The sequence below is a fragment of the Dromaius novaehollandiae genome, chromosome 8, assembly GCF_036370855.1.
Source record: "Dromaius novaehollandiae isolate bDroNov1 chromosome 8, bDroNov1.hap1, whole genome shotgun sequence".
Taxonomy (NCBI): Eukaryota; Metazoa; Chordata; class Aves; order Casuariiformes; family Dromaiidae; genus Dromaius; species Dromaius novaehollandiae.
The window spans coordinates 35,936,495-35,960,137 of record NC_088105.1 but is presented as its reverse complement, the minus strand read 5'-3'; the positions used below and the strand labels follow the sequence as shown (position 1 = coordinate 35,960,137).

The following is a 23,643-nucleotide window of genomic DNA, read 5'->3' as shown; positions in this document are numbered from 1 at the left end:
AAGATCTGCATAAACACAAACTGCCGCCACCTTTCCCCCAATTACGCAATATACAAATCACTCAATTACATCAGCTATCTTGAACGGATTAGCTGAGCTGTTTCATTCCAAAGTCTGATATACATTAGCGCAACTCCTCATGTCAGGTATCTTCTGCACACAGAGCCTTTGAGAGAAACAAGGGTTTTTAAGCCTCTCATATTACAAAATAGGTACTGCTAAGATTTCTATGCTTTGAGATGCCCCTGAGACAGAATTTTCAAAATTCTCAATAGCAATGAAGGTCAAGTCAGCTTTCGCAAACAAGGCTTAATGTCTTTAGGAGAAAAATTATCTATAAATGTAAAGTTTCGTCTAACAGAAAGGAAGGCACTACTTTCAATATCTCAACATTAATGGTGCACAAATATGTAACGATGTACTCCCTCGACTATAAAATTAGAAGCTTTTTAAAGGACAGAGCTCAAAGCAATGGAAAAAACAGTATATTACCTGTAAAATAATGTATTACCTATAAAAGTGTTTTTCCCCCAGATTTAGGAATGTAGATCAATGCCCACTGCCAAGTTTTGTAAGCATATGAAGAGAATCCACGAAAACACATGATTTTCCTCTGTCAAACATATCCTACCATATAGCCGAACCTCTGGCAAACTGAGGAAGGGATTGGATTACATATTCTGACACTCTACTACAAAAAGTTACTGTGCAGCCCCTCTAAGTTAAACTGCTGCTCTCATTACCTCTTCCAGAGAGTATACCGTCACCTCCCAGGAACTGTATGAGTTTAGTTAAAATGTACATTAGAAACAGGAGTTGGGAGAGGAGTATTTATTCCTAGAAGTTTACCACATGATAATTTTACCATCCATATGTTTTTAGAGCAAATATAAAATATTGGCAACAAGCTTTAAAAAAAATCAAAACATAAACAACACAAGGACTAGCTCAATCTTTGTAAACAAGGTTGAAAATGAAAACAAAGGAGAGTATATACCAGCAAAGTCTCTCCTGAAACTATGTACTGATGTATTTAAAAATTTCAGTATTTTCTCCCAATCCCTAACCATCCTAGTATAGGATTATAGCAGATTACAAGATGACTTCACAGCAGTGTTTTCCTATCTCACTCTGAAGTCTGCTACAATTGCAAAGGCAAATTCTCTAGCCTGTACTGGATGAGTTACATGCCTGAATTCTAACAAGGATTTAGAATTGTATTATATAAAAATACATAAAATTGGAAATAAATTCTTCACGAAACCAGTAACAGATTTAGCAACAAAACCAGCATAGAGCTGTATTCCCCACAGATAATTTTTTTTTTTAATACAAGTCCCTGGAAACAATAATTCCCTTTCATAGTGCCTGTTCTGTTTTTTTTTTTTTTGGGGGGGGGGGGTTGGTCATTTGCTTTTAGCAGTGTATTTTTCCTTTCCTTAGGAGATAGGAAATTATGCAAGCCAGAAATGGGATATTTTGTTCTTTTCAAAAACTTACAAACAACATGCAGTAAGAGTCATCAGAAATAAGACACTGTGTAAGTTATAATCTCCGTATAGGCCTGTAGTGCTGCAGGTACACAACAATTCCAACTGTTGAGCCAGTTTTTAGTGCAATTTTTCTTGTACAAAGGGGAAAAAAAAGCTAAAAAAAACCTTCTTATATAAGAAGTATTTTGTAATCAAAATCATCTGACAAGTCTTTGTACCCACATCATCATCAATGATGTATAACATGATTAAGCTCCTCTTGGTAAACAAAAAAGTAGGCAATACATTTTGCAACATATGGATTTTGAAATTACTACATTTCTACTAAACAATAGACTGCCTTCACAGAAGTTGGTGGCAAAATCTCAAACAAGAACTCCAATTACAAATATTGACCTCTAAACTGCTGATATTGTCTTCCCACTGAAGCATTTCCACGACTCAAAGCAATTGCTCTTTTACAAATACAGACAGAAACTACCGTTTTACTCCAAATTTCCAGTTCAGAGTGTCCTCCCACCCATCCACCCCAAAAAGCTCCCAGTATTTGACAGAAGTCCACTGTTACTTCGTAAGTACATTAGAGTGTTTGCCCTTTATAGGTTTAAATCTCACGCACCATTTTGAGGTGCGAGGACATACAGTAGCTTTCACGGTGCTTTACAGCAGCTTGGTTAGTCTCACCGTTTTTCCAATGTATGTATATTAAGGGATCAGCGATAATTCTATGTCCGCTCTTTCCTACTAATTAAGACATTTTCGTACTGAACCAGAAAGATACGGGAACACAGTCACCGTGAACGCGATCCTAGTCCCCGCCAGGACTAAACCCACAGCGAAGGCTGCCGCTGGCAGCACAAGCGCCTGTAGGTGAAGGCCGAGGAAGCATTTTGCAGTCAGCCCTGCCTCTGCTTCTGCTCTGGAGGGCCGCAGCCGGAGAGCAAGCCGTCTCGGGGGGTCTCACCTGGCGGCCCCGGGGAAGCCCATGCCGTAGAGCGTCACCACCGCGGCGCCGCCGAGGCCCAGGTTGTGCTGCAGCGCGACCTTTGCCCCCGGGACCTGCCTCCTCCCGGCCAGCCCGCGCAGCTGCCAGCAGAGTTCGGCGCACTGCGCCAGGCCTGCAAAATCGAGCACAGAGCGCGCGGGCCCCCAGGAGGGGCCCGGAGAGCCGTCAGAGAGAGCCAAGCGTCTTGGATTAGGTGAAACCGCTCTGCGCAGTCTTGGCATAAATCTCCGAGTAGAAATCCGAATTCGACATGAGTTTGTTAAAGCTTACATAACTAAAAACACAATCACAAGATCTGCTGAAAAAGTGGTTTTTGGGGTTTTTTTTTCCCTGCAATATAAATGCTATTAAACACACAAGAAATTTGTATTATACTACAATGGAAGAAAAAAAAAACTGTAATAAACACAACTGATAACTGTGATTGAAGTTACTGCTATGTTTAGCTGGTTAATGGAAATAACATACCACAGTTATAGTCTATAAACTTCCTTCCCTAGTAAGTTATTAAATGAACACATGCAATACGATCTGAGTAGGTTAATTCATGATAGCTCAGTTATCTAAAAAGGTTTTTCCCTGGAGGCCCGAAGTGAATAGGAATGCATTTTCATTATAGCTGATTTTAAGATTGCATTTACGTTTTCACCCTTTGTCTCTTCCTTCCATCAATTATTTTTCTATCGGTTAGTTTCTATCAGTTATTCTGCAATTCTGACCCAGCTCCTCAGCAGGCACATTTCTTCCTCCCTCATCATCCCCAGAACTCCGTCCCCTCCTGTCCCTTCCCCAGGCCCTGGCATAGGCCTTTAGGCAAGATGCACAAGCAGTCTGCACACTGAATTTTATGAATTGCCCAGTGAAACATGATGAAGAGTAAAAAGTTTTCTTATTAAATAATTCTAGCCTTACACATGAGATTTAACGGCTTCCCTATACATTCTCTCAGCCTCACGTGTATGGTGGAGCATCTTGCCCTGGAATGGTTTGGAAATTTAAGATGACATATATGACCTGTGATTAGTATATAACTAGCCTCAAAAATGTTTTACAGCAAAATTAAGACAGTCCATAGACATGCCATTTTCTGCATTTTAATGATTCTTCCCTCCATCCCATTGAAATAGAAGCATGAATACTACTAACTGCCTCTACATTTACCATTGAACAAGTGATGAAAATTTAACACAGAACTAGCAACACTTGTATCCCGTTGCAGATACCCACATTCTCATTTAAATGGAATGCTATTCTTCCAAAGTTTTCTAACACTTTCTTTTTCCTGCCAAATTAACTACAGATTATCTAGACATTTACAGCTATTTAGATTAAGATCAATTGTTTCAGAAAATTTCCTCTGCTCCAACTTTCTGACTTCTCATTTCCAAACAAGGAAAGTGAAATATTCTCACAAATCCAAACACATTTTATCCAACAGCCACCGCTTTTGGAAGTGTAGCAGTTTAAAGAAAACAAAAAAACAAACAAAAAACAAAAGCCTATGTTGCTGGGAAACAGTGACTAACAGTGAACTTGTGATGTAAACATCGGATAAGTATTTGGAAATCTGAGGCTTAACAGAAATAGCTTTTATTACAGGCTATTCAGATGCAGTAAAGATGTGAAAAAAACTAAATTATAAAGGACAGTAACACATGAAAATAGTTATTGCAACTACATTCGTCAGAAGTTGCACTACTGAGCAGTGATTAAAAAAAATGTTAAGCTATTTTGCCATTTTTTAATAATAATAGAAAAACCAGCACCTTAAAATTAAACTAGTGCTAAGAATCAAATTCACACTCCAGGTATTTTGATTTGACCAACCCTGCCAGCCTGCCCTAATGCTTGCATTAGCCAGAAATGAGAATCAATTCCAGAGCTTCCTTCTATCTTATGAATCCTATAATCCAAGCCTTCATTTATTTCATAAAGACAAATGTACAGTCCTGTTAACATTAATAAAGAAAAAGTGGGAAGCATCTGCTCAAGAACTGTATTTCATATCCAATTGGCATGGCTAAATTAAATATTTTTGCATTACCTGTAGCACCAAGTGGATGCCCCTTTGAAATCAAGCCACCACTAGGATTAATAACCCATTTTCCTCCATAAGTATTGTCTCCTCTGTCAATCAGGTCACATGCTCTTCCTATAAAACAGTATTTATAAAAGAAAGTGTCCATTAGTTTACAAAAATCATTTTTCAGTTCTGTCACTAACCAAAGATATTGCATGTATTTCAGGTCAGACAAAACTCAAGAAGTGTCAGAACACAGATTTTAGAAAGAGCAAATTGAAATTGGCCAAGCTGTATAAACGAGACTTGCTTAAAGTCCTTGAGAAAGTGTAATATGCAGAAAAGAAGCAAAATGACTAGTGTTTATATAAAAGTTTTTTTTAATTAACTGGTTTATTGCTCTACAGTATTATGATTTAATCAATTATGCTGTTCATTAATTATGAAATTACAATGGAAACTATGTTTTTTAAACAGAAGTTAGTCATAATTATGACTACTCTTAATATAGTTTTGCTTTGAAATCTCCAATAAATATTACTTGCAAGAATATCATCAACATACTGCAGAGCTAATACTTAAAGAGATTCTCCTAGACAGCATCAGGATTCATAGAACACATTAAGTAAATATTAATTTGCAAAGGTGAACAAAATCCCTTGTATTTGGATTAAATCACTTTCTACCAAAAATCCCTCTAATTCTCAGTTAAAAGAAACATGAGATTGTTCCTGTTATACAGTAATTAATTAGGCTATAGCATAGGTCTGGCAGGAATTTCTTGAGCTATGTCCCATAATACCAAAGGCCACTAGATCATATAAAGATCTTGTTCAAATTTGAAGTGGCCAATGCTCATACTGCAATGCTGTCCTGGAAGGTCTCTTCTAGCTATTTTTGTTTCACAGGTTTTGGTTGACAAAAAAAAATAGGCACAGTTTTCAGATTATTAGTTTTATAGCAAATAATAAATACGATATAGCAAAAAATAAAAAGCTTTAGCTCTTTGCGCTCTCTCTCTATGCCAACTTAAAATCTCTTTAGAAATGCAAATATATCATGCTTGTGAGTCTAATCACGCTGAGCTGTAAAAGTAAGCTCTCTGTTCCTCTGACCAGTGACTCTTCTCTCGTTAGAATGCTGTATCTTTCTTGAAAACAGTATTTCAGAGACCCCAGAGCTTTGTTCCACACTACTGAAGTTCAGAGGAAAGCTACAAACACTCCTTATAACTACAGTGAGATCACTATCCTCCTTATAACTATATCCAAATGATGAGCTTGAATTTCAACAGTTAGCTGCTGTTAGTGCTCAAGTGGATGGTCTTTTGTTTTGTACTACTCTAGTCTTTCCATCTAATTTTTCATTACTATTTTAATTCTCTCCTGTACTGGCAATAATGCTTCCTGATGTAGTGTAAAACATCAGAATATTCCTACTATTTTTGCCATTAAGACATTAAATAAAGTCACTCCCAAGATTAATGTTTAGAAATGCTTAACTTCCCAATCTGTTAGTTTCTATCCTTTCAGCAGACAGTTCTCTCCTCTAACCAGTCCCTTGCTCCCTTATTCTTATCCGAGTTTCTTCAGCCTACTTTACCAACGTCAAAGTCCAGAAAAGATCTGCCAAGTTTCCTGTATTTAGAACACTTAGTTCTCTCATTAAATGCAAACACCTGGTTAGTCTTGCACATTAAATCCAGTGTATTTTACGCAATTCCACTAGTCCCCACATCTAATTAAGCCATCCTTCAAGATAAGTTTCACACTACTGGGGTCAGGCTGACCAAAAAGGGGTGAGAATTGCACACTGAAATGCTACCAACTTAACACACACAATATTTATTTGTCAAATAGGAGTATCACTAGGACTCTACTGTATATTCAATGAAAGGAATGAAGCTACAATGCTACCTGTGCACATTTGAATAATGGCAGTCATTTTCCATTTTACTGTAGATACCATAAGAACACAGCAAAGAAGGCAGTAAAGAGCAAGCATTCAGCAAAGGCAAATACTGGAAGACCTACACACACACACACAAGAAAGTTTTCCTGCAGGTTCATAAACTTCTTGATTTACATGTAGATGCTCAGAACTAATATGGTACACCATCTAGTGATAAAAGTATGGTATTTTCTCAAAATTACTTAAGAACAAATTAAAGAAAGGCTATGTCAAGATGATGATTTACACAAGGCAATAATATATTTAGAGCCTGAATACATTAAATAATGTACTAGTAGTGCAACGGATTATTTACGTATAGTAAAAAAATTCTGAATTGTTTAATGATTTGACTTATATCCCTAAAACTAAATACCTCTACAATTTAGCCTATAGTAAATGCACTTCAACTAAATTACACTAATTTAGACTGGCTGTACTTTGTTGGCAAGTTGTGTACGTGCCTGTGAAGTTAACTATATAACAATTTTCTGTACTTCCAAATACAGTTATTTCAAGATTAAAAAAAAAAAAAAGCCATATCGAAGTTACATAATTTGGTTAGGCCCTCCATAGGTGATCCCTGAAAAATGGCTCAACGCTGAGAAGGATGAATCTTTAATTTCCTTCCTCTATTTGCTTAAAAAAGCCCTTTCTGCACAAGCTAATCACATGATTTTGTGTAATCGTCCAACACTTTACTCTGAATTCTAACTAAGTGTAGAAGGCAAATTAATAGTCTCATTCGTTATATCAGTTCTACAGTTTGCAAGTCTTATATTTATGTTACTACAGTGGTAACTTGCATTTTACTTTTTTATGAGGTTTGCTAATAAGGCTTTCAAATATAGAAGATCTTTCAGTACAGAACTCAGGAAAGTTCTAATTATATAAACAGATAAAAAGATATTTTTTATGTTTTACATTTTAATAAAACAAAAATCTTCACTGATGCTATTACCTTCTGGACAGAGTCCCAGGGCTTCATAGGTAATGAACTCATTAACTGAGAAACAATCATGGAGTTCAATCACATCAACATCTGTAGGCTTTAAGCCTGCTTTTTCAAAGCATTTTTTAGCAGCTTTTTTAGTCATATCATAGCCAACCTGCAACAAGACAAAATCATAAGTTAAAATATCATGAAGGAAACATAACTAGTGATTTCATTTCTACACCTAATGTTTAATGTACTTTCTATATATCCTGTAAGTGAAGATAACCTTCAGGAGGTAGCATTTCAACTTAATGTATCTTATATCATAGCCTTTAATTTTTATACGGTATGAGTTCTGTAGAAAGAAATAATGAACTAAATCTCACTGTCAGTATGTGGAATCTTTTGGGGGGCATTTCCTCTGTTTTTTCCCAGCGTTGCTAACAAGCCAAATTACTCCTTTGCATGACTCAGACCAACAACCTTGAAACAGACCTCAAACTCTGCCGCAACTGTCTTGCTACCTTTGCTTACTAGAATTTTATTGAGAACCTAAACAGAACATGACAAAAGAAACTATTTGGCTCTGCTTAATCAAGCTAGTACTCAGGACTATAACTGACAGATTATTTCAGCTTCAATATTACACAGACATAAATAAAATCATTTTAAAGTTCTGTTACTCTTATAATAAAACAGAGAAATTTAAGAAACGGGTTCTCATGACACAGATTACACTTCCTCTTGTTCAAGTGATTAAAATGGTATTTAAAAGTGGCATTTAAATAATTGTTAAAAAATTAGATTTCTGTTAGCCTGTTAATAGGATTTCTCCAGCACTGTACTGTCTGCCCTCTTCACCTGCCCAAAGCGCAATATTTTGATGTTCATCATAATTTGTGTGCTTACTGACATGGAAACATCTACAGCATTATTAGGACTAGCAGGTATTAAAAAAATAGAACAAACAACAAAAAAGACACATCACTACAACCCACCAAAACCCCACACCCTGAAGAATATCAGAAAACACAAAACTGTAAACTTACCACCTTCAGACAACTATTCTCTTCAAATGTGCTTGGATAATCAGTAGTCATCACCTGGGCTAGAATTTCCACAGCTTTTGGCTGCAACTTATGCCTTTTCACAAACTCCTCACTAGCCAAAATTGCAGCTGCAGCACCATCTGATGTTGGACTGATTGAAAGAAAAATAATTATTTCCTCATTCTGTATTATTAATGCTGATTTTCCACAAAATTACCTTAAAAAAAACCTACACAAAAAAAAAATTGTGTTTAGCAAATGTCTTTGAAACTAAATTTCACTAGTATTCACTGGACTCTTTCAGCTTTCAAATTTGTCAGTAATGTTTATAATAGATTTTTGAACAATATGACATTTCAATAGAAATGCTTCACTAAGTTTTTTTATTATTATTATTATTAAAAACAAAGCCCTTGCTTGGCTAAAAATATTGTAACAGCAAGCCTTGCAAGTGTACATGGGAAAGGCTGAAGAGGAGAAATAACACTTAACAGCAACAGATTTACATTAATAGAAGACACAGAAAGATATCAAGAGTCCAAAAGTAGGAAAAATATTTCAGTTTACTATATTATACTGTTAACAAGTATCTAGATAGTGTTTGGTCAAGACAGAGATTCATATTTTATTTATGAGAAGTTATATTTAAAATAATCTGTACCTTAATTTAGAAGCAAACAGACTTTTATTTAAATAGGTATGTGGTCACGTTTGTTTTAATTTCAAGATTTATCTTTCACGAGGCCAAGTTGTTTTTCTTACCAACACTGTAAGAGAGTCAAGAAATCAAAAATTTTGCGAGAATGCAGAACTTCATCTAACGTATACTCCTTTTGGCACTGGGAATACCTAAGAGAAACATACACGTCTCAGTTTTAGTACAGTCCTCAGCAATACTCATACTAGCATCACACTCTCGGGCAACTATATAGTTGTTTTTACTGAGTACTAGGCATTGGATCAGAATTTATCCTGGATTTTTTTTAATATATATATTTTTATGTTTTTATATATTTATATATATTTTTATATAGTTTTATATATATATTTATACACACTATATATTTTTTTTCTCACTTCTTAGTGACGAATACATTCTGCAAAGCTGTTTTTTTAAATAAATAATTTTCACTTTTACGTGAATTTAATAAAAGCACCCTATGTTCAACATAGAGGTATAGTACTGTACTCACGGATTGTTAGTTGAATGGCTATGATTCTTCCATGCAATTTTTGCAAAGTATTCTGGTTTTGTCCCTAGAAAGAGAAAGAAAGCTGTGTGGAGAACCTACAGTCATCCAAAACAGCATTAACATAGCATTTTAATTACTGTACTTCTCAAGAATTTGACCTTCACAAGCATCTTTAGAAGAGATTCACCATATCAAAGCTTTCTTTAGAACTCAACTGAGGTCCACATATTAGATTGAGAGATAATTCAGACAGAAATCAACCAATTGTAGTGGTCTCTAACTAAAAGAACTTCCTGCTTGGATATTTAACACTTACTAACATAAACTTGTGGAAAATAGAAACATTTTGAAGCATTACTTTATCACTGTAATTTGAACACTCATTTTCATATCCACTACAAAATAGCTACACTTATATATTGCCTCTAAGTTTTTTCCATATACTAGTCTAAAACTAACCGGAAATAAAAGATCTCAACAGGCTGGAATACTGCAGAATAAAGAGACTACCTTGGAGACAATTCTCTTGGCCCGTGGGAGGGTCAGAAAGAGCAGGAGCATTAGCCTAGTTGTATACATTGAATAAATCAAACACAAAAGCTGTTGTCAAACAACCAGTCACAAATCTAGCTACCCCTCCTAAGGCAAAAGGAAAATACAAGGAGTTAAGCCACCTCATAATACAGACTCTACAGAAGCACATAGGATACCATTAAACACATTAGCATCACAGCCTTAATTCTGTCTCCATCAGTTTTGTCTGCCTCCACCCTATCAACTTTTCTGTAGACAAGTCTTCATCCAAATATGGTCCCTTAAGTGCTAGCTGAAGATGTTGCAGTTGTAGTATTTGGGTAGAAGAAAGGACAGTGAATGCTACTGATTTTTAAAAACGAAATCATAACTTTTTTTAATCACTTCATTAAAATAAGACAATGACAAAATATATTTTGACAATACCATACTTCTCCATATATTCTTTGCCAGCATTTGCAAACATCTGAGGTGCTACTGGAGCACTGGCTAAGCCATATTTATTTATCATTAATTCCACATGTTTGTCAATTGGGTTAGTTCTGTCAGAAGTCTAAAAAGAAGAAAAACAGGTTATAAAGCCAGCCATAATCTCCTTTTCTTTAAACAACATCCTTATGCAAATGCAATGGATTTCAAACGAAATAGAGCTTTTCTGAAATTTTTTTTTTTTTTTAATAATTCCACTGGACAGTATGTTGCACTTCAGCAATGTTTTGAAGCATTTATAACATCCCAACTAAAAGAAAGACTAAATAAAACATTTAGCATTATCATCACTGCACTGATTTGTGATAAGGATCACCTGTATATGATCTCTATCACAGTCACTATTTTCAGAAGATGACTTCAGGAATTTTTTCCATATTGGCTTAAAATCCTACATTCAATACAATTCCAACTTAATAATAATATTGTATTAATTTTATATCTTCAATGAAGCTGAAATGAAATATTGTGAAGCATGTTAAGGACAACTTTTAGCCATTCCTATCAGTTGTTAAATTTATGATTCCTCACCCAAATCTATGCATATATCATTAAATTTGGAATTACATATGGTAAGTAATACCGATTGCCATAAGGAGAAGAAAAAAAAAAAAAAAAAAAAAAAGCTCCTGCCGTTCTCCAATAAAAAAACATGGGAGAGACAGAAAGAAAGGTTTACAGAAGCCCTTAAGTTTTCAGGAAAGCATAATAAATAGTCGATTGAATAACGATCAGTCCACAAGCCAAAAGACACAGATTTTTTTCTTCGATTTGCTGTGTCATTTTGAAAAAGACACTTCAACTACTCAATGCCTCAGTATTCTATATCATATTTTTCATTATTCCCTATTCACCCTGTCATTAACACATTTTTGGCAAAGTCCTAAAAGCATGACAGATTCTTTAAAATTAGTTTTAAAACATTCCATACAAAATTTGCAAATCATAGCTGCCATCAGAATGATAAAACTCATAAGTTTCCATGAAGCAAAACACAGCAAAATCCTAAAACAATATTTATGAGAAGATGTCTCAAAGAAAGAAGTGCACTTCATCTAGGAATACAATGAAATGTACAACATGTTTTAGACACTTACCTTAACAGCAATGGACCCCTTTGCCATCTTCTCAAAGCCAAGTGCCAGAACACAATCTGCCAAACCTTAAAATAAAATTTGCAGCTATTTGAATAACAATTTAATTATAAATGACATTATGTACCATTAAACACATTTTATTACAAGATATATAAGCAAACACCTATCAGCTACTCTTCCTCCTTTCTTAATTTCTGAAAGTGAGTCAAATTGGGATAGGAATGGTATTAATACAAAAATACTGATCTTAAATATTGAGCGATCCCTAGAGAGTTTGAGGGTTTTTTTTTAATAATTCTCTATAGCTTAACAGCAAATATCTTATATAAGCAAGCACTCATGTCTCAGCCACAAATACTAGAATAAGCATACAGAACCCTATTACAAATAGTTTTCATTACAGAAACATCAGCAGTTGATTACAAAAGAGTGTCAAAATCCACAAAGGAACTCCAGAAATAGAAGGAAACTCTCAGTTATCAATCCAAAGCACAGTCTGTCACAAAATGTTTTCTCCTTCCCACCAAAAATCAATTAGACAAACACTTATGTTAACACTGAGTTAGAAAAAAAGAAGGGGGGCAAAGAGAAAGGGGGAAGGAAGAAAGAAAGTTAAACATTTTAGTCAGCTGCTTCTCTCCCTTCTATCCTGCAGATTCCAGTCTCTTGCAATATATAATGCAATTCATGCTACCATCCTCTAAAAAACCTTCCAGAAAAACTAAACTGGGTTATTATTTACCATATTAGGTTCATATAGCTTATAACACAGGAAAGGATGTTTACATCCATATACATCATCTTAATGAATCACAGACTTAAGTCTCTTAGGTACATACATAAGACTGCAGTTTACAATGACAGTCCTACTCTTTTAAGTCTTTCTTATGTATTTATATGTGGGTGGGTGAGTGCGTGGGTATTCATTCATTCTCTCTCTCTCTGTTTTCACAATGTACATTTAAAATTCAGAGTACTCTTTCACACACGTTTGCTAGTCCCATTCCTCATCAAGTTACAGCCATAGAAATAAAGAATATATAGTGACCAGTTCCAGAGCAAAATAACTCACCTCCTTCTACCAATTGCCTGGCCATGAATAAAGCAGTAGATCCAGTAGCACAGTTGTTGTTAACATTAATGATAGGAATGCCAGTTAAACCCAAACTGTGATAGATAGCCCGTTGTCCACAGGTTGAGTCACCTTTACACAGAAATATAACATTAAAATAAGGTACATACTCAAGCTTCGCTAGCAAAAAAAAATCCACCGTGTATATGCAATACTACAGGTTAAACAGTAAACTTGAACTTTTTACATGTACTCAAGTTCACAGTTCAAAGTATCCACAGTACAAGAACCTTAAGAACAAGATGAAAATCATATTCTAAAAAAACAGCAGTTTGTCCTGCTTCTGTGACAACAGAGAGTGAGTTAATGGAAGGTAACTGGACTGGACACAAAGGTATTATTGTGGTTTAGAAGCTGCTACAAATGTCACAGCAGACCGATCCTACTACAGTTGCCATAATAGAGTCATTAATAGAAAAAATAAATGGACAACTCTCCTTGAAATGGAATGGAATTAAATCTGTCAATTGGACTGATAGGAGAAGGTTCAAACCAGTCATTTAATACCCTCTCCTCTCTCTACAATAAGCAGTGACTGCAAGATAAGAGTTCTGCTGAGAGTGTCTGCTAGAAATCCGTTTGAGAGTCCAGCTGGTAATGAAGGCAGGGCGGCACTGCATAGGTATCTGAAACACTCAGGTTTCTTTACACCACCTGGGAAGCATTACCCGGGAGCCATACTAATGCATATACTCTCAATAATTTTAGACCATACATTAAATCATGGTTATGTTTTCACATATGTGCATAGGATTAAAAGAGTTACGCAGCTCTCTCAGAGTAGATCTCAGCTATCACTTAGAGTTGAGTCCAAGCAGATGCATCTTCTGTGCTCTTGGGCTGAAAGTGCATGGACACAGGACACATTTGATTCCAAAAATACCTCTTAGCAAGTGTCTCCAACTCAAGAGCACTGGCTAAACAAGCTTACCGTTTCTAGTGTACATACATCACCAAAGACAAATAAAACTCTGCTATATTTTAAATATATTGCCATAAGCACTACAACATGTAAGTTTTGCATCACTTATATAAAGGCACTACCGGATCTTGCTGAAAGAGTTACTTATAAGAGACACATTTGCAGGACAATTGTCTTGAAATCTTTCCATACCAGGGACGAGTAATGTAAACTCCATAGATTAACAGGCACAAATCTGTGCTCACTAAAAAAATAATTAAAAAAATTAAGAAACAGTTCTACAAACTGACATGTGTTTAAGCATAATAACCCACCTAGGACCCCTGGAACTGACAGGCTCCCGATACACTTAACTTTATCCACAAAAACATCTGCAAAGTTGCATCCTAAGAAATGATGTTACTTACCATAAACATAACCCACACATGCCTGCTCCACTGCTGAATAAGGAATGCCAGCATCAGCTAAAGCTTTCAGGCCTTAAAAAGTTAAAAAACAAACAAACAAATCAACCAGCTGTCACAATCATAACAAGTAAACTTAATTTAGTACATATGATTCAGCATCTACACAAAGGAATAACTCTCACAGGAAGAACAATTCTGCAGAACTTTGAGCTCTGAGCAAGCTTCTCTACCAGGAAATTCCATCCCATCAATGCTGCGCTCATGCACAAAGGTTGTTGGTCCTAATGCAAGTATGTTTAAATAACATATGCAGATACAAAATTATTTTAAGTGTCCAATTTTAAGCTGTTGTTTTGACTTCAGTGCTGGAAAGCAGTGAGTTGAACAGGTCAGTTATGGACTTTGTGACACTGTTCATTTTTATCAGTTTTTAATTTGCTTTTAAGTGTATTTATTTACAGAAGAATAGTTGCTCCTTCACTTGTATAATAAACAGATTAACTGTAAGACCTACTCTAAATGTCAGGAGTCAAAACTAAATGTCATCTTTTTTTATTAAGTTACCTGCTTCCTTTGCCAGGTCAGGATAATCATTGCCCTCATCAGGCTTTACAAACTGACAAAAAACAAAACAACACAAAAAACACACAGCAGTGAATATTAATAAAGTATCTTTTGCTCAAATTGGTATATTTAAATGCTGTATATTTAACTTAAAAATGGGTTTGTAAACAGTCAGCATTACACTCTCTTTACCAAAGCAAACAACTTGTTTCATTGACCCAAAGAACCTGCACAATTGCAGGTATTACTGCTAGGGCCTGTGTTAGCTAGAAACAGTCAATAAGCACAAATTTAAAAAAATGACAGGAACCAAAACCTATTTTTGCTCAGTCTTAAAGAAGAACCATGACTTGTATGGGGACGGACAATAAACCTGTTCAAAGCCCGTGGAGGAGAGAGAGAACGACTGTCATCTTCACTGATTTGTTATAACACATGACATCACTAGGGCCTTGATAAACCTTCCCCTTTTACTATATGTTATACTCCTATTCACAACACACAAAACACAGTTCGTGCATGAAAATTAGCAAGACGTCTCCTTATGCCTCCCTCCCCAGGTCCAGCCCTCCGCACCACCGCGCAGTGCCTTCTGCAGCATCTCCCTTTTGGCAATTTAGACCGAGAACTTCCATACTGAAGGTCACACGAAAAATTGGCCAGTGAACTGATTATTGTGCAACCCTGTAAGAGTGACCTACTTTAACTGTATTCCTTGGGCCAGGGAAAGACCTAGAAAAGGGTATTAATGACCTCTCCGATCTCACCAGCCTTACAGCCGAGATGGACAGTCCATTTCTGAAAGCGCAAGGCTCGGTCTGCCGAGGTGGCAAACGAGACACACCTGAGCTGTGCATCACTGCCTTGAGAGGGTACAAAGTTTCCAGCAGAGATTGCACTGCTAACATTAACGAGAAAGAAAGGATAAAGTCCTAAAAGACTTAATAAAATGCTTAAGAGACAAGGTGGTGTCTGACCAGCTCTAGCTGTCTGTCCCACACCAACCCTCCTCCCTCGCGTACCTCAGGAGCGAGTTTAAGGCGAGGTTTAATCGCTCCCCACAACGCACGCTGTCACCCAGCCCAGCCAACAGGACGGGGCGTTTCACCTTCTACCCCGTCCCGTCCCGTCAGGGGCTGGGGAGAAATCCCCACGCAACGACACGAGACACACCGTCCTCCGCGCAGGCACCGCGCTCGCAGGGATTTTCGCCTGCAGCCGGTTCCCGAGGCGCCCGGGGGCCCCCGCTAACCGCCCCCGGGCCCCCGCTAACCGCCCCCGGGCGCAGCCCCTACCTGCGTCATGCCGACGCCTACCACGAACACCCGGCGCGACATGGCGGCGGCGAGCGGCTCCCCCCTCACCGGCGGCGGCCGCTCGAGACGCCGCCGAGACCCCCGTGCGCGGGCGGCGGGATGGGGCGGTGGCAGGAAGGGGCGGCGCAGGACCCGCCCCGCCGGGCCCGGTGCGAAGAGCGCGGCGCGGAGCGCGCCGAGCGGCGCCATGATGCGGCTGGGGCGGGCGGGGGCCCGGGCGCTGCGCGGGCCGCTGCGCTGGGGGCCCGGCGGGGCCGCGCCGGCGCGGGGCGCCGAGGTGCTGGTGGGCGCGTCCGGCGGGGAGAGCGGCGGTGAGTGCGTGCGGCGGGCCTCGGCCGCCGAGCCGAGCCGAGCCCTTGCTCTGGCGCCCAGGGAGCTCCCCGGGGGCTTCCTTGTACCCTGCTTGCCTTCAATCACGTCTTGCCGCTTCCCTCAGGAGCGCAGTTACCAGCCAGGCGGCTGGAAGCTCGGGGGTTTAGTCACGCAGCACATCTTAACTTAAGCAGTTCTGGTCTGCACGCCTGAGCTGGGTTGTCTGGTATCAGTGATGTACAGGACTAACGGTAGGTCCCTGCCTGTTTATGGGCGAGAATCACCAAGCAATTTGAGCTTTGGGTCAGCAATGCGGTTATTTGATGGTAAGGGTAACTATTTCTGGAGCTTATACCCAGTTCTTCAGTTTTTGCTGCTGTTAAGGGTGGATATGCACTGTTTCTGGGTGCCAGCTGTTCCCTGTCTCTCTCATGCGCTAACCGGCTGTTGGCAAGGCGGAGGAGCGAAGACGGTGCTGCCCGGGCGGCGCAGAGGACCGAGCGTGTTGGAGCGTGCCGTGCAAGTGCGGCGGCATCTCAGGACCTGGAGGGCTGGGAAGTGAGCGGGAGTCGAGCCAGGAAAACAGGAGCTGGGCTTGCAACTCTGCCACTGCAAGCTGAATCCCCTTCCTTGAACTAGTACTTCTGTGCCTTGCTTTCCTATGTGCAAAGCCTGTGAGTTCTGGAGAATTGATTAGTTCTTGCTTGTGGGAGCTTGCAGACAGCACCATAGAAATGCCTCTAAGTAAAGAAGAAAGTGGCCGGCGTATGTCCGTCTTCATAAAACGGTTTGTAAGTTGGAAGTGGAGCCCATGTCTCCCCTTTTGTTCAGCAGAAACATTTGGAAATGGTTCTACTATGAAACACTGCTTCTGAGATGTTTTTTCTCTCTGAAACACACAGAAATCATCAGATAATAATTTACAGATCACAAGCGCAAGGGAGAAACAGGTAGATGTTGTGGTCTTTTTTTTCTGCTTGGACTTAGGAACTCTGAATGAAGTCCTTTCCACTAATGAGCTTAGCTTTAAATGAAATGAATCTGCACTTTGAAAGTGGTTCCGGAGCATGAACTGAGAGTGCCTAGTTTGTGCTGGTCTTATGCGAACAACAATCCCGAGAAGACGTTTTCCTTCATTAAGCAATATACTTCAGCCCAGTAAGACTGTGACATGAGAACTGAATTAAATAATGCTGGAAGCAGAAACCTAATATGGATCATTTGCCTTTTTTTTTTCATTACTGCAGATGTTTCAAAGATACAAATACCTGAACCGTGTTCACTTTTTAAAGGTCTGCTTATTTATATTATTTGCAGTGCTGCTGAATTGTAGTCATCCTGCATCACTGGATTATACACACAATCCACTACCTTCACTTTTAAAATAACTGATTGTTTTTAGAGTATATCTTATAGGCATTTTCAGAAAAGAGAAGATGCAGCATATGCAGATATTGTTCCCAGCTGAATGACTATGTCAGAGAATTAAACAAAGTATAACTGAAGTTGTCTCCTATCACTAAGGTATTGCTGAAATCCTAATGAACCGACCCCACGCAAGAAATTCATTGGGAAAAGTATTTGTAAATGAAGTGAGTATAGCCCTGGCCTGTAAACATGTTTGGAATTATGATCAATAACTAAATGCGATGAGAATAGCAGACTAATTTGTGGGAAATCTTGAGACAAAATCTTTTGCTGAAAGTCAGTGTAGGCTACATCGGGGCAAGGCATCTTGGCCTGAAGAAAAAGGGATTGGGATATGTGTACGTTGCGGTAATGTCACATAAAGGCTGAACAGAGATACTGGAACTAGATTTAAGTTAGCTGACTCAGACGCAAGTTAATGTGTCTTACTTCTCTTGAGTAATTATGACAAAAACATACTCAGTGTCAGGCCTTAGCAGATGATCTGCTCGAGGTCAGTACATTCCAGAGAAAGTCTGGCTCAAGGCTGGGCAGGAGGAAGGACAGTTTAAGGTACAGCAGAAGTTCACCTTTGAATGGAGGAAAAGAGATGGGGAAACCTGTCATCCTGAAACTTATGGAAGAATCCTGCTGGCTCTACAGAGATGATTTCCATATATAATATGGTGAACATATTGTCATATACTTGATAATTTAGGATTTATACATCTACATGCTCAAAGTTTTTCTTCTCCTGTTTGTATTCCCTCCCTCGTAGCTGTTCAGTGCTCTGGAACATCTCCGCTTCGATGAGAAGGTTCGTGTGGTGGTGTTCAAAAGTGAAGTTAAAGGTGTATTTTGTGCTGGTATGTAACAAAGGCTCTGCAAGCTGCTATTAAAAAATGGATGACACTCAGAGCTGGGGGTTGATCAGCTTGTGCAGAAAAGCACACGAGAAGAAAAACAGGGGCTGGATTTTGTGTAACAGATAGTAAACACATGGCTCTCTCTTTTGCCTATTTGCCTCTCTGATTCAGTAATGAAGATGTGAGTGATGGAGTGAGCCACACAGGCTGAAGTCTAAGCCTTTCTGTGCTACCATTTCTTTTTGGTTTATAACAACCTTCAAGCCCAGGTGATTGGTGCTCCTCTGTGAAAACAGTTCACAAAGAGCGGAATGGAGCAACCTACCTGCTGCTCCAGCCCGAATGCTCATAGAGCTTCCTCTGACTTGACTTAACCAGGAAACTGGCATTTCAAGACCTCTTCTGAAGTTGTCTGTCCTGTGGGATGGTAGCAGGGAACTCAGATGTCTTTCCTCTGTTCCTGGATTCTAACCTTTTTCTCTCCCATTTAGGTGCAGACTTAAAGGAACGTGAAAAGATGGACGACGCAGAAGTCGGGCTCTTTGTTAAAAGGCTGAGAAGTCTCATGGATGAAATAGGTAAATGATTATCCCAGTTTGAAAACCTGTTCCATGCTGTCCATGTTGAGACGTTTAGAATTGCTGAAAGAAAGGAAGGATGCCAGTCCCAGTAGGTTATCTGTTTAGGAAAAGCTCCCCAAATGGCTCTGTCTTAGGCCTCGTACGGAGATATGATCAGAATTAAATACCAGCTGTCCTGCTGCTACTCCAAGGGCAAGATGCACTTCAGCACTGACCTTTCCAAGATGAAGAGCAGCATATAGACATGCATATAATAAGTATCTGCAATAACAAAGCATTGTATATAGAACGCTAGACAGAATGAGTAATGTTGGTTGTCTCATTTTTTAATACACCCTTAAAAGCACTGATGATATGGTCTAAGAACATGGATTCACATCTCTGAATCTGTTGCATCTAAGGGTTTTTATACCTTCCACGCCGCCTCCTTTTAGGAAAGGAATATGTACTTCCACAATTAATTTTCTTCACCTATTTATGAACTTTTCTGTTGTCATTGGAGAGGAATACTGAAGTCAAATCTGACTAGAATACCAGTCAGAATAGCAGTAATAAGATTACAATATATAGAGAGTGACTGTGTCTCACAAACCACAGAAGCAGTATTACAGAGAGGGTTTCCTCATGGGTACAGCACAGAACTAGCACATGTTTCTGAAGCCTATTCCCAGCTCCCTGACTGCATACTCAAAAATATATTACTGAGCAACTAATTTCCAGATGCCTCGGTTTGCTCAGCTATGAAATCACAGCAGTATTTGTCAAGCTTAGGAGCCCTGGATAATATTTAGAAAAGCACTTGAAGAGCTAACCCTTGTACCAGTGAATAGGGAATAGCCTTTGCTTTGACTGTTTAATTGTAACAGATAGACATTCACATCATAAATGTGCAAGAGGACAATTCATCCTGCCTTGTGTCGCAGCACTCTACAAAAGGGTATTTGCATTTTTTTCTTTCAGAAAAGGAGGAAGTGCAAAAAAGACTCAGTTTCTACCACTTAGAGACAGTCAGAATGTTTGTGGCAAAAATAGAAAAGAAAAGGAAATCTTAAGCAGTTTTGAAATGAAACGCCTGAGAAATTAAACGCTTGAGAAAACTGCTTCTTGGACAGAACTTAATAATCTGTATTGTTTTGTGTAGCTGCACTGCCTGTACCCACAATTGCTGCAATAGATGGCTATGCATTGGGTGGTGGACTGGAACTGGCGCTGGCTTGTGACCTTCGAGTAGCAGGTCTGTGTGTTGCTTAATGTAGGATTCTTCTTGTAACTGGTGACTATCTTTTAAAGAAAACTTGCATGTGTGATAGCTGATTGTTAATAGAATCCAGTTGGCTAAAGGGGGAAATTAAACAGTTCAGGAAATGACTAAGCATCTGTCCACAAATTGTGACATTTAGTTACTATTGCAAAAGCAATTTCCTTGCTTAAAAAGTAAACCCTAGTTTAGACAAGATTAGAATTCCTTCAGAAAACTATTCATTGGTGAGATTAAATAATTATTATCATGTAATATTGGGTCAGCACTCTGGCTAGATCTAGCCTTCACTGCTTAAATCAGTTTTGACTGGAAGCTTTGCTTCTTCTCTCACCTTTCTTCCATCCATTACATTTCATCTACTATAGGCCCAAGATTTATTTTTCTAGATAAAATTGCTACATTATGGGTAAGCAGCCAGACTGAACATCCTTCATCTGACTTGAGATGGAGGTTAATTAAGCACTGCAATATTCAAATTTTCCAGCTATCTGGAGAAATGTAGTTCCACTACAGCGTTGGACAGTTTGTAGTTGTACTAGCACAGGTTCTTTCTATTGTCAAAAAGTAATTTAACCCCACACACTTTTTTTTTTTTTTTTTTTTTTTTTTTTTTTTTTATAGCTTCATCAGCTAAAATGGGCCTTATTGAGACCACGAGAGGGCTTCTTCCTGGAGCAGGTAATCTAGTTTCATTAATATTCAGTCTCTTATTTTCTCAGCTATACAGTAAACACATGCCATTAGAGCACCTGAAGGGTGTTGGGTTTGGATTTTGAATGTAAGTTAGAAGCAGCTTATTGTAGTGACTCAAGAGATCTTTGAATCCAGGATTCTGTTTTAAGCCCTGTCTCTGACTTGCTATGAATTTAGGAAAGTTGCTTTACTCTTTTTCCCATTTATGAGAATACATGCAAGGATGCTGAAGACTTTCAGATGCTTTGCAAAATCCTGAGATCCTCAGCTGGTAGTTAATAAAAAAATACATTATCCTATATTTTTCAAACCTCTTTGTTACACGAGGAAACAAAATATTATTACTTCTTTGCATTTCTCAGAAATGGAAAATGGTGTTTTGGCTATTGTCTTAAGGTGGAACCCAGCGCTTGCCTAGATGTGTTGGAGTAGGTCTTGCAAAGGAACTCATTTTCACGGGTAGACAGATCGATGGACAACAGGCCTTCTCAATGGGATTAGTAAATCACGCAGTGCCACAGAATGATCAGGGTGATGCAGCTTACCAGAGAGCGTTAACTTTGGCTAAAGAAATCCTTCCTCAGGTGAGTGTACTATTCATATGGTCAACGTGAAGAAGGTGTTCCTGCTTCCCTTAAGAGAAAACAAAGAATTAACTCTGAAATGCCTTTCCATGAAATATTGAAATCTTAGTTTCTGTCATTTAAGCCTCTTAACCCCCTGTCCTTCTTGTGAATGCAGAAACTGCATTCACAAGTGTTGACATCCAGCTACTTAACCCATAGGAGAGTTTTACCCCACAACTACAAAACTGTGGTTTTGTAGACCTGCAGGCCACACATTGAAACCTTACATTGCATACATCTATTAACCGTGAATAATCCTAATTTGTATTTTAAAGTGCTCACTAACTTAATGCAAAATCCTATATACTGAAAGGTCATTTGGAGGTAGGGTAATGATGTAACAATTGCCTTAATGTAAACTGATGTGGCTTCAATTATTTTTAAATGTCTTGTTTTTTTTAAATAAAGGCTCCAATTGCTGTGAAAATGGGAAAACTGGCAATAAACAGAGGAATAGAGGTAATACAATTTAAAAAATATATTAAGATAAAGGAAGCAGACAGGTGGCTCTTAAAAATTACTATGGTAAAAATGTTTAGAGTGCACAAATTATAATCCTTCTTTAAACAAGTCATTTTAAACCTTTTCAAGGTTTTAAAAGATTGGCTTTAAAGACAAAATTAACATGGCAGGATTTTGTTCTACAAATGTTAGCACTGCAGTTCTAACACAGGCGTGAATGTCAATACCAGTCACTGCAAGTGAATGTTTACTGCTTTGAGAGTTACAGACTTCAGACAAATCACCTTCCGTCTTGTCCCCAGGTTGACATTGCATCAGGGATGGCTATCGAGGGGATGTGTTATGCCCAGGTAGGTTACCTTCAGAACACGCCCCCGAAAGGAACAGCTGTACGTTTTCTGAAGTGGGTGGGATTTCATAGCATCATCTTGTAATTTCCCCTCTGTAAGGGAGGCCGAACAGATAAAATCAAGGCCTTGAGAACACACTTTGGTGCAGCTGCAGATTTCTATTTCAGAATATTAACTGTTTACTCAAAAATAGCTGCCCTTTTCAGCTTTTCCTAAGGCCAGAGTCATTCGTTAAATGCCCTTCTACCTAAAGTAATTGTATATTCTTACAGTTTCAACAATACATTAATTACAGCATGAGCTTTACAAATGGTTTAGTATTAATGGATTAAAAAATGGGTTCCTGTTATAGTCATTCTTTTGGACAAGTTTTGAGAGCACACACCTTTCTCGGCTCATAGAACAATTTAATTGCTTTACCCTTTAGTGCATTTTAAGGTAATACATCATTAAATTTATGGAAAATGCTTTCCATATATAGTTCTGTGGTCTACAGTCCTTTGTCTTAGACATTTTACTTGTGATTTACACTAGTGTCTGTGTTTTCCTGACTGCAAAGCGTAGAAGAGGAGACAATTTATCACTGAGAGGAAAAACAATCTCTGCAAAGGCTCTAATACCACTACTGCCAAATTAATCAGTACTTAAAATCATATCAGATTTGTCAATGAAAACAAACTTCTCTTTTTTTGTTTTTAAATGCAGAATATTCCCACAAGAGACCGTCAGGAGGGGATGGCCGCCTTCAGGGAGAAAAGACCACCTCGGTTTATTGGCAAATAATGCTTCCTGGCTTCCCCTTGATTTTTTTTGAAGGTAGCTTGGGAGTGCAGAGGAGCCACTAATTTCTTGGGATTAGTTTTATGACTGCATATAAACTTAACTCTTTGCCATGGACTGCATTTCTAAATACTCCACTGGATCTTTTGTTGTTGGAAGAATTCCTAAATAAAAAGATTTAACTTTGTAAAGCTGA

The 23,643-nt window shown here is 38.4% G+C and overlaps 2 protein-coding genes across 5 annotated transcripts in view; one reads left to right on the top strand and one right to left on the bottom strand.

The window, feature by feature from the left end:
• Positions 1 to 16,313, bottom strand: part of SCP2 (sterol carrier protein 2) — a 22,141-nt gene extending 5,828 nt beyond the window's left edge. The window contains exons 1-12 of one of the 2 annotated variants that reach the window (XM_026105429.2): positions 16,089 to 16,313; positions 14,794 to 14,845; positions 14,230 to 14,301; positions 12,841 to 12,972; positions 11,769 to 11,833; positions 10,609 to 10,735; positions 9,649 to 9,712; positions 9,218 to 9,304; positions 8,456 to 8,606; positions 7,431 to 7,578; positions 4,544 to 4,651; positions 2,458 to 2,611 (exon numbers count right to left, since the gene is read on the bottom strand). In XM_026105429.2, the coding sequence (XP_025961214.2) occupies positions 2,458 to 2,611; positions 4,544 to 4,651; positions 7,431 to 7,578; positions 8,456 to 8,606; positions 9,218 to 9,304; positions 9,649 to 9,712; positions 10,609 to 10,735; positions 11,769 to 11,833; positions 12,841 to 12,972; positions 14,230 to 14,301; positions 14,794 to 14,845; positions 16,089 to 16,298 (1,370 nt within the window). In that variant the 5' untranslated portion in view covers positions 16,299 to 16,313. Of the gene's footprint in view, positions 1 to 2,457; positions 2,612 to 4,543; positions 4,652 to 7,430; positions 7,579 to 8,455; positions 8,607 to 9,217; positions 9,305 to 9,648; positions 9,713 to 10,608; positions 10,736 to 11,768; positions 11,834 to 12,840; positions 12,973 to 14,229; positions 14,302 to 14,793; positions 14,846 to 15,560; positions 15,666 to 16,088 lie in introns of those variants that run through there. The other variant, XM_026105420.2, reaches the window with a different exon arrangement.
• On the top strand, positions 16,289 to 23,643 carry ECHDC2 (enoyl-CoA hydratase domain containing 2). 3 transcript variants are annotated; one of them, XM_026105472.2, is made up of 10 exons: positions 16,289 to 16,420; positions 17,946 to 18,013; positions 18,607 to 18,694; positions 19,186 to 19,272; positions 20,417 to 20,509; positions 21,158 to 21,214; positions 21,626 to 21,813; positions 22,264 to 22,314; positions 22,620 to 22,667; positions 23,373 to 23,643. In XM_026105472.2, the coding sequence occupies exons 1-10, from the start codon at positions 16,297 to 16,299 to the stop codon at positions 23,448 to 23,450; spliced, it is 882 nt and encodes a 293-aa protein (XP_025961257.2). In that variant the 5' UTR covers positions 16,289 to 16,296; the 3' UTR covers positions 23,451 to 23,643. The 3 variants fall into 3 exon arrangements, with proteins under 3 accessions (XP_025961257.2, XP_064372285.1, XP_025961265.1); XM_064516215.1 differs by lacking the exon at positions 16,289 to 16,420 and adding an exon at positions 16,463 to 16,672; XM_026105480.2 differs by lacking the exons at positions 16,289 to 16,420; positions 17,946 to 18,013 and adding an exon at positions 18,031 to 18,514.

What these genes read in the sequence shown, in the direction of transcription:
- ECHDC2 (XM_026105472.2), top strand. Translation starts at nt 16,297, where the DNA reads ATGATGCGGCTGGGGCGGGCGGGGGCCCGGGCGCTGCGCGGGCCGCTG. An exon ending in GAAAAGTATTTGTAAATGAA is followed by an intron (nt 18,014 to 18,606) that starts GTGAGTATAGCC and finishes CCTCCCTCGTAG; the next exon opens with CTGTTCAGTGCTCTGGAACA. An exon ending in TTGTGACCTTCGAGTAGCAG is followed by an intron (nt 20,510 to 21,157) that starts GTCTGTGTGTTG and finishes TTTTTTTTATAG; the next exon opens with CTTCATCAGCTAAAATGGGC.